The 9,958-nt window shown below is 39.2% G+C and overlaps 1 protein-coding gene across 1 annotated transcript in view; it reads right to left on the bottom strand.

Annotated features, from left to right (window-relative positions):
- Nucleotides 1–9,958, bottom strand: part of anapc1 (anaphase promoting complex subunit 1) — a 60,310-nt gene continuing 50,352 nt past the window's right edge. The window contains exons 50-53 of the mRNA XM_026189811.2: nucleotides 7,144–7,239; nucleotides 6,300–6,489; nucleotides 1,385–1,516; nucleotides 1–853 (exon numbers count right to left, since the gene is read on the bottom strand). Of these exons, the coding sequence (XP_026045596.2) occupies nucleotides 711–853; nucleotides 1,385–1,516; nucleotides 6,300–6,489; nucleotides 7,144–7,239 (561 nt within the window). The 3' untranslated portion in view covers nucleotides 1–710. The remainder of the gene's footprint in view (nucleotides 854–1,384; nucleotides 1,517–6,299; nucleotides 6,490–7,143; nucleotides 7,240–9,958) is intronic.

Genomic DNA, 9,958 nt, shown 5'->3' with positions numbered 1-9,958 from the left:
TGCAGTTCTTGTGAGGGTTTAATGAGCAGTAAGCAACTGGTCTTTGTCAGAAACATAAAAACACAGGAAATGCAGCAGCATTTTCAAAAAGAGTATCTTCAAAGTGGTGGACATAATGAGATCTAAAAAAGAGGAAACAATAAGGCAGATGATGTCCTGATTATGTTGAGGAGTCTCATTCACCCACATTAAGCCACAGAATAAAAACAGTATTCATGGAGTGTGCAGGTACTTCTGCTTTTTATTGCCTTTTCTGTCTTTTCATGTTCACTCAACCCAGTGGACTGAACTCAGCTTGAAAACTAGTATATGACAACAGCTGAATTATAATGATCAGTTCATTCTGTTCTATCTGCCACTGGAATTCTGAGTAACCATCTGAAAAGGTTAAACTGCACGATTACTGCAGCCTAAACCTTTTTTATACCATTAAAAAAAACCCAACCTAAATACAAATATGTTACAAAGATAATTACTTTAGTTATTTCATTTCCTAGAGCCTCAGAGGGAAAAAGTCAGTTCTTCTCCATTCAAGGCAGCCATGCTGCATTTAGACAAAAGATGTCTAATGCTCACATTTTGTCCCACGTGCTGCACCTGTTTGCAGCTGTTACAGGTAGAAAATCAGTCCCACGGGTGCCAGCAGTGCAAGGCTTTGAAGTGTTTCTCTGAGAGGATACCAGCCCATTTACGAGTTCTGAGAATCACAATCAAAATGCTTGCAGTGGAAATCCCAGCAGTGTGTGTGGTCCAGATGCAGAACCCAGAAGGACAGGTACGAGCCTCAGCAAATCTCTCAAAGGGATGCCCAACTGGCTGCTAAGTAACAGTAAGTCCCCAAGTGAGCTGCAGCCTGCATGTGAAAGAATAAAGCCTTAAACAAGTGTGCAGTTTTCATCATATGAATTTTTTTTGTACAATGGTTTCAAGTTCTGTATGATAGATGTATGGATAGATAGAAAAATATTTAAAAAAATAAATAAATACACATGACATATAATGTAATTGCAAGGAGGTATTTCTGTAGTCTATTGATACTAGATAGTGGAAAAGGGGTGGGATTAAATAAGCTTATGCTTCTTCCTGCTCCTTTTTGAACAAGAACGTTATTTGGAGTTGTGGTTGCTCGTTTTCCTTTTGTTTTGCTTTGTTCATTTGTCTCTTTTAATTCTATTTTGTTGTACTTTTTCAACATGTTTAAAATAAAGATTCAATCAATCAATCAATCAATCAATCATGATGGTAGAAATGCTACTTTCCCCCTCTTAGTTACATTGTAGCGATCTAAGTCATAGAGGTAAATTCTTGATGCTGTCAACAGCATGCTGGATGTTTATATGCAAAAGTACAAATGCAGTTTCATGTGAGCGTATGTTTGTCTTACCCTCCAGCTGTGTGTGTGCGTTCTTGAGGTAGGGGATTGACCGGTACACCAAGAAGCAGGCCAACATGATCGATTGGGTGTCCTTTGAGAGTGCCTCTCCCTTCATGTAGGTCCTCAACACAGAGCTGTTTTCTAGGAAAGAAAACAGATATTTGATGAGAGAAGACACAGATATTTTTTTTATTTACTTTTTTTTTTTAAGCTTATACCGGTAATCAATTATCTTACTAGAAAATGCCTTTTTCCATTCTTTATTTCTTTCTTTTTTGAAACCTGATACCTGTCATGTTTTTGTCTTCTTTGCTCATACATGGTAGAGTGAGCCAATGTGGATTACAGACACTGAATGAATGAACAAAAGAAAACTAAAAACAGAAAAAAAAAGTGATTTTTGTGCCTAAAACCAGAGGACCCATAGTTTTCACTATCCCAAAAGAGGATATCTGCTTGTTATCCCTCTGGAACTATTAGGTCCGACTGACGCTTAGCACCAGTGATCTGGCGAAAGCCAAGGACTTTATGAAGGACAGTTCTGCACTGAAACTGGAGTAATAAAAGGCTGCTTAAAGGCAAAGCAGCAGCTGTTCAACAGGCAGTATTTAAACTCTGTTTACAGTTCCACTTTAGCCAAGGTGACAGCAGATAGAACAACAGATTCATGGTTTGCCCTCCGTGGCCTTGATGTAAAAACAAAACTTTACTCGTTGCTATCTGGAATGTGCGTCGTGTCAGCAAGCCATGTGGCAAATATGCAGTTCTGCACATTTGCTGCATGTGGCATGCAAAGTCACGCCTTGATTTACTTTCAAGCAAGCCAATTTACCTCAAAACTGTGTAATCATGTCACAAGACTGTAGAAATGTGTTTCTGTCCCCAGGCTATGCACGCATCCTTAAATATATTTCAACAGGAAATGCCCCTGGTGATTTTAAGGGTGGAAATCTCCATCTCTCTCAGAACAGTTGTGTGAGAAAAGGTCTCAGAAAAATAAGTCCTATGCTGCTGAATTTCCTTACATTTTCTAAAAACACAATTCAAAACTAATCTTTAATTGATAATGGTCCCTTTTAATATTGCATGAAATTCAAAGAATCCCATTGGGAAATATCTGTGACTTCTTGTGTACCTCAGTATCTTTTATGAATGAATTCACTGCTGCATGCAGTCACTTCTCAGAAAGATACAAGGGTTGAAACAAGAATCATAAAAATAACAAGCAAGCTCTTGATACATATTTCATTCATGGTTGAGTTCCAGAGAACTTCACATTCCCGATGCTTGAGGTCAAGCTAGTTTGGATTTCCTTTCAGCTGTCTGCCAGAGGCGAGAGGCGTCACAAAACATAAAAGTAAAGGCATGTTTGAATTATTTCTTGAATGCAGTCCCATCCAACTACTTCACCTGTTTCCCACGCTGCTTATTGTGCATTTATTACCATGTGGGTGTGTTAGTGTACTTGTGTGTGCAATTTCTGTGATGGAATGCGTGTTTGTTTAAGTATATACACAGGCTGGTTAACTTCTAAACTATGACATTAATGTGCTACACCCATTACAGGAAAACAAGCTGAAACACATCCTGCCTGTGAAATACTCGGCATGTGACACTGCTGCTCAGCAGAGCCAACTCTTTGTCACATGCAGGCACTGCAAAAATAAATGCTCACTAGATCTATATCTATTATCTATCTATACATGTTATGTGTTCACAGAGTCTATACTTGCTGATATTAATGCATCTAATGTCAAGCTTGTTTATCAGTAGAAAAAAAAACCTGATTGCTTTTGAAGAATGTCTAGCTAACAGCTGACTTTCCTCAGCTGACACCTGTCATATGGTGGCCTTCTGATTCTCTCTCATACAACTTGTCACATTGTCCTTAAAGTGGACTATTGCGCCAATTCCTGCTCCACTCAACTCTATTTTAATCAAACAGAACAATATGAAAAACAAAGGTCACCCACATTATTACAGAGAAAACTGCACCAATCAGATAATCCCCTATGCACAAGCAGTAGGCAACAGTAAAAACAACCCCCTTTTAATGATGATGCCTGTCTCCCAAATTATGGGAGACTGGCAGCTGCTTCCACATGAGAGGTCCATAATAGCTGGAGGCTCTGCCTATGATTTTACTTTTAGAAATTCTAGGAGCCACAAGTAAGCCAGCAGTCTGAGAGCAAAGTGACGGGAAAATGAAGTACGAGGAAATCTTTACGATATCATGCTGGCGGATTATTGAAGACCTTGTAATTGAGAAAGATTTTAGATTTAACAGGGAGCCATAGAAGAAAATCCGTGTCACTACTCTTGCTCCATTATTTTGGATTAAGGCTTTTCAGAGAACTTTGAGAACAACCTGATAATAATGAATTACAATAGTCCCATGTAGAAGTAATAAATGTATTAAGTAGCTTTCACCCTAAGTAAGGATGTTTCTAATTTTAGAGAGATTGTGTCGATGAAAGAAAGCAGTTCTGTATTTTTACTTAATGTGAACACTAAATGACATAACCTGCTCAAAAATGACTCCAAGATTCTTCACAGTTTTACTGGAGGCTAAGGTGATGGTATCCAAAGCACACCAAAACCAGAGAATGCTGTTAGATTAGTTTTCTATGATTCACAATTCTAAATAATCTAAATAATAATATTTTGTATACTAGGCCTTGATGCAGGGCCTCAGTTCAGCCAATGCCTGAAACAAGCCCTTGCAGTTCCTCTTCCTTTTAACCATTTTTTCTGATTGGCTGCCCTTCATAAAGAGGTGAATGTGGCTGCTGTACTCACAGTTAGAGCTGTCTCTGAGATGACCATATTAAGAAAATCCTCTTTCATTATAAAAGTTCTGGGCAAAGTTAAAGAGGCAAGATTTAGATGGTTTGGACATGCGCAGAAGAGGGACTGTGGATATGTTAGAAAAAGGATGAGAAAAAGAGGAAGACCACAGAGAAGATTTATGGATGTAGTGGAAGATGGGGAGTGTCTCCTCCCCTGTCTGTTATGACAGAGGAGGGCGCTAGGGATTGGATGAGATGGAGGCAGATGATCCACTGTGGCGACTCCAAAAGGAGCAGCTGAAAGGAGATTATAGAAATTCAAGAATGAAAGGGAGGGGGATACAGATAGATAAATGAATGAATGAATAAATAAATGGAGCATTCAGGACAGTCTAAAACCTGAGATCTGAAAAATTCCCCCTGACGTTGTTGATATATATTGTAAGAAACACTTGAAAAAAATCTATTATTCAATGAATAAGAGACAATTATTAACACCGTTTCAACTCGACAGAGCAGGACCCACAGTGAGCAGAAGTTGTGTTTGCTAAATGTGTTACTGAATAGGGTAAGACATCTGAGCCTTTGCTCAGCATTCTTCATGTTGTTCTCGTGTTGATACCATCAATTGATACCCACATCAGACATCTGTAGCAGCAAACAGCAATCTGTCCCGCATCATGTGCTTTCTTCTACCAACACATTCAGCACAGCTTTACATCTGTTTAAATGTGGTGTAACCAGGCAAGAAATGCAAACAGATTCTTTGCTACACAGCACAGAGGAAAGTCCCATCTCTGTTGGTCAAGAATGTATTTGGAGTTGAAACATTCCTTTCTTAACATTTTAACAGCAGCGCTTTGGGTAAAAAGAAATTAGGTACAGATGTGATCTTTGCAAGACAGATGTTTGTGCAAGCAAACACCAAAAACCTCAACTCAGGAACTGACCTGTTTCGCACATAAAAAACATCAGCTTTTTTGGGGTGTAGGGCATACTTGTTATACATAAAACAGTTTTTATACATGACTGCAATGCACCCTGAGTGTTTGATCCAGGATGAAATAAGTCATTTTTATTATTAATTTTTACGATTGACACATCTCGATTAATCATTAACTACACTAAGTGCAGATATAGTTAGTGACCTTGGGTTTAACTGCTAAAATTTTTTATCAAACACTATCAATTAGTCCTCTGTGACCTGACTAGGCTATTTTTAGTTTCAGTACAGACTCTTTAGTTTAAAGGTTTGTAAGATTTAACCTCTCTTCATTAATCCTTGAATTACCCCTCTTACAGTTAGTCCCACAATTTGTTGAATGAAGACCATTTTTGTAGTTATGCCTCTGCACACAGTCACAGTGGATTCCCTTTCCCCTTAAATGCTCTGCTAGATGTTTACTAACTGCCTTTAACTAATGTGTGTTTGTGGGTCTCTATGTTCAGCTTTGTCTTCAATTTTGATTAATTTTTTATTTGATTAATTTACATGTTGAAAGGGAGTGGGAAGAAGTAAACACTTATTTAATCCCACCCCTTTGCCATAAATTATCAGTTAATATTTAGTCAGCTTCCTTACTGATAACTGAAAAGCAAGCTCTACAAGGTTAAGATCAGATGACTAACTTGACCATTGAATAATATCCCATTGCCTTGAGAAAGTCTTAGATTTCTCTTGCTTTATCCTTCGGGTCAGGTCATCCTGTGCTTTGGGTTATGATATCCTATGGTTCAGGTTATTCTTTCAAGTACAGCCCTGTTGTGAAGTTGTTTTTTTTCTTAACCACCGAAATAATTCCGTCATTATGTACTTTAGTTATCTTCTGTGCTCTTTTAGGCCTTTGGGTGTTGCTGAGGTGGCCAGTGCATTCATCTGTTTCAAGAATGCACCGGATTGATTGTCTGGTCACTCCTAAAGTGGTTCCTCTCTAATAGATTTACTCTGGTTTCTCAGTCTAAAGATGGCCTCCTTCATTTGAACTGGTTTCTTCTTCTATCTCAATGAAAAATACAAATTCAACACTTGTGGTTTACGGAGGAAAAGCTGCAAAATGTGTCTTTGTCCAAAAAACCCCAAAATAAAACTATGGACCCAATTAAAGAAAAGTTCTGAACATGTAATTTCTCTTCACCTTTGAGCCAGCTGTCAAGTGTGGCATCCACCGCATTCTTCATGACCGGCAGAAATTCAGAAGTAAGCAGGGTGTCGCGGCGGTTCGCAGGACCTCGCTGCATCCTGCTGTCCCACAGTTCCACTACCAGACGCAACTGCCACAAGGGAAAGGTCTGCAGCAAATCACCCCGACGCAGAGCTGACACTGCCTGAGAGACACCAGCAAAGGCAATGTGTTCATGTGTCTTAACAGATGTAGAGCACTTACTGAAGGTCTGTCAGGCGTATCTACCAGTGGACATTTAAAAACCTTGCAAAATTATTTGATTAGGACATTAGCTTATTTTTTTTGTGGTTTGTTAGCCACAGCTTTATTTCTGTATGAATTTGTATTTTAAAAAACAAAGCAAAACTCTGTACTCCAGGGGAAAAACAGGCTATAAAGATTCTGTGGTATGAGACAAAGGAACTTTAAATACAACAGGTAAAACTAAAAAGTAGGAAAGGCCACTTAACATTCTAATACACCTTCCAATTTATCTGATATATATACACATTTGTATGATGTATATACGTAGTTATATCCTGTTATTGGTCTAGATTTTTGATAACCATGATTCAAAGAATATTATGTGTTTGTAAATGAATTTTCTAACTTTAAGGTAAATATTTTTTCAGTTCATTTCACTTAGTCATTTAAAACTTAAGCCAACCTGACACACACTAGTATTTCATTTCATGGAATTTCTTTTCTGGAACGTTTGTGTTACTGTTACTTGGTTGTTTAATTGCTTTACAATTGCTAAAATGTACTGACAGGGAAGAGTCGTCTCTCTCTCACATAATCTGTGCGTTTGCGTTACCTGCTCGATAGCAATATATGTGGGCAGCATCTCTGGACACTCCTGCGTCACACATTCGTACAGCATAGCTGAGAACAACACTAGAGTATCTTCTCTCTGCAAAGACAAAACATGGAGTGAGCGTGTGGCAATTCGACAAGGCTCAAGGTCTCACAACATCCAGAAAAATATGTCTCCCTCTCAAAAAATAGATGTGATTTAAGTTCAGACTACTAAGCTTTACAAAAGATTTTAGGTTCACTAAATACAGGGAGTGCAAAATTATTAGGCAAATGAGTATTTTGTCCACATCATCCTCTTCATGCATGTTGTCTTACTCCAAGCTGTATAGGCTCGAAAGCCTATTACCAATTAAGCATATTAGGTGATGTGCATGTCTGTAATGAGAAGGGGTGTGGTCTAATGACATCAACACCCTATATCAGGTGTGCATAATTATTAGGCAACTTCCTTTCCTTTGGCAAAATGGGTCAAAAGAAGGACTTGACAGGCTCAGAAAAGTCAAAAATAGTGAGATATCTTGCAGAGGGATGCAGCAGTCTCAAAATTGCAAAGCTTCTGAAGCGTGATCATCGAACAATCAAGCGTTTCATTCAAAATAGTCAACAGGGTCGCAAGAAGCGTGTGGAAAAACCAAGGCGCAAAATAACTGCCCATGAACTGAGAAAAGTCAAGCGTGCAGCTGCCAAGATGCCACTTGCCACCAGTTTGGCCATATTTCAGAGCTGCAACATCACTGGAGTGCCCAAAAGCACAAGGTGTGCAATACTCAGAGACAGGCTGAAAGACGACCACCACTGAACAAGACACACAAGCTGAAACGTCAAGACTGGGCCAAGAAATATCTCAAGACTGGTTTTTCTAAGGTTTTATGGACTGATGAAATGAGAATGAGTCTTGATGGGCCAGATGGATGGGCCCGTGGCTGGATTGGTAAAGGGCAGAGAGCTCCAGTCCGACTCAGACACCAGCAAGGTGGAGGTGGAGTACTGGTTTGGGCTGGTATCATCAAAGATGAGCTTGTGGGGCCTTTTCGGGTTGAGGATGGAGTTAAGCTCAATTCCCAGTCCTACTGCCAGTTTCTGGAAGACACCTTCTTCAAGCAGTGGTAGAGGAAGAAGTCTGCATGCTTCAAGAAAAACATGATTTTCATGCAGGACAATGCTCCATCACACGCGTCCAAGTACTCCACAGCGTGGCTGGCAAGAAAGGATATAAAAGAAGAAAAACTAATGACATGGCCACCTTGTTCACCTGATCTGAACCCCATTGAGAACCTGTGGTCCATCATCAAATGTGAGATTTACAAGGAGGGAAAACAGTACACCTCTCTGAACAGTGTCTGGGAGGCTGTGGTTGCTGCTGCACGCAATGTTGATGGTGAACAGATCAAAACACTGACAGAATCCATGGATGGCAGGCTTTTGAGTGTCCTTGCAAAGAAAGGTGGCTATATTGGTCGCTGATTTGTTTTTGTTTTGTTTTTGAATGTCAGAAATGTATATTTGTGAATGTGGAGATGTTATATTGGTTTCACTGGTAAAAATAAATAATTGAAATGAGTATATATTTGTTTTTTGTTAAGTTGCCTAATAATTATGCACAGTAATAGTCACCTGCACACACAGATATCCCCCTAAAATAGCTAAAACTAAAAACAAACTAAAAACTACTTCCAAAAACATTCAGCTTTGATATTAATGAGTTTTTTGGGTTTATTGAGAACATGGTTGTTGTTCAATAATAAGATTATTCCTCAAAAATACAACTTGCCTAATAATTCTGCACTCCCTGTATGTGCATTAACCGCTTATACTGTTGGCCACTGAAAAAATGTCCATATTCTCCCGTTTGACAAACCTTTGCATTGTATTTGGAGTATGTTTTGTGTCATTATCCATGTTGTGGAAGTTTTCCATTTAAAGCCTGCAGACAAGCGGTGAGCGGTAGATAACATCCTTTAATAAAAACATGGTCGCTGAACAACTGTTCCATGGATGGGCTGATCACCCCTGAGGGAAAAGGTACCTTTGTCCTACCAGCTGTTGAAGCGGAGAAAATGGAGGATTCACAGAGCTGTGTGTTTTAGCCAGCACCGAGACCATCAACTTTGAGACGACTCTCAGTGCCCCCCTGACTGACGTCCCTCCTTATGCATGAGATAGTTGAAATAAAGGTGCTGTTACAACTCATTGTGTCTGCAGGCTTTATTAACAAATTTCCACAAACATTATTTCCACTCTGAAGCACTTTGTTGGATCTGAGCAGAGAATATAGCCCTGTGCACTTTAAAACTACTTCTTCAGTCACATAATCTATAACCACTAGTAACCAAGTTCCTTTGACAGCTATACATGCCTATATGACCATATAACATTGTCCCTACTATGTTTTACAGATGAATTAGTATGCTTCAGATCATAAGCTCCTTCTCCAAACTTTTCTTTTCCATCATTCTGGGAAGCTAATCTTTCTTCTGTCCAAAGGATGTTTTTCTCAGAAATGTGCAGGCTCTTTTGAGTGTTTTCTGGCTTGCACCTTGTTGTAAACCCCCTGCATTTACATCAATGAAGGAGTCTTCTCGATAGATTTAGTGAAGGGTTTTTCCTTAACTGGCTCACCAATGGATTCCTTCTTTTAAAGGTGATTGGTTTACTTTAACTTTTAATCCTAATGGCCTCTTTCACTTGCATTAACATCTCATTGGGCTTTCCAGGGCAAAGGTACCAAATGCAAGTTCAGCATTTGGAATCACGGCTATCCCTTCACAGCCTCAGCCTCCTAGTAAATACACCTACGGATGTTCAAGATCCTA

Source organism: Astatotilapia calliptera, chromosome 13 (assembly GCF_964374335.1).
Source record: "Astatotilapia calliptera chromosome 13, fAstCal68.1, whole genome shotgun sequence".
NCBI classification, from domain to species: Eukaryota; Metazoa; Chordata; class Actinopteri; order Cichliformes; family Cichlidae; genus Astatotilapia; species Astatotilapia calliptera.
This window is presented reverse-complemented; position numbering and strand designations above follow the sequence as displayed.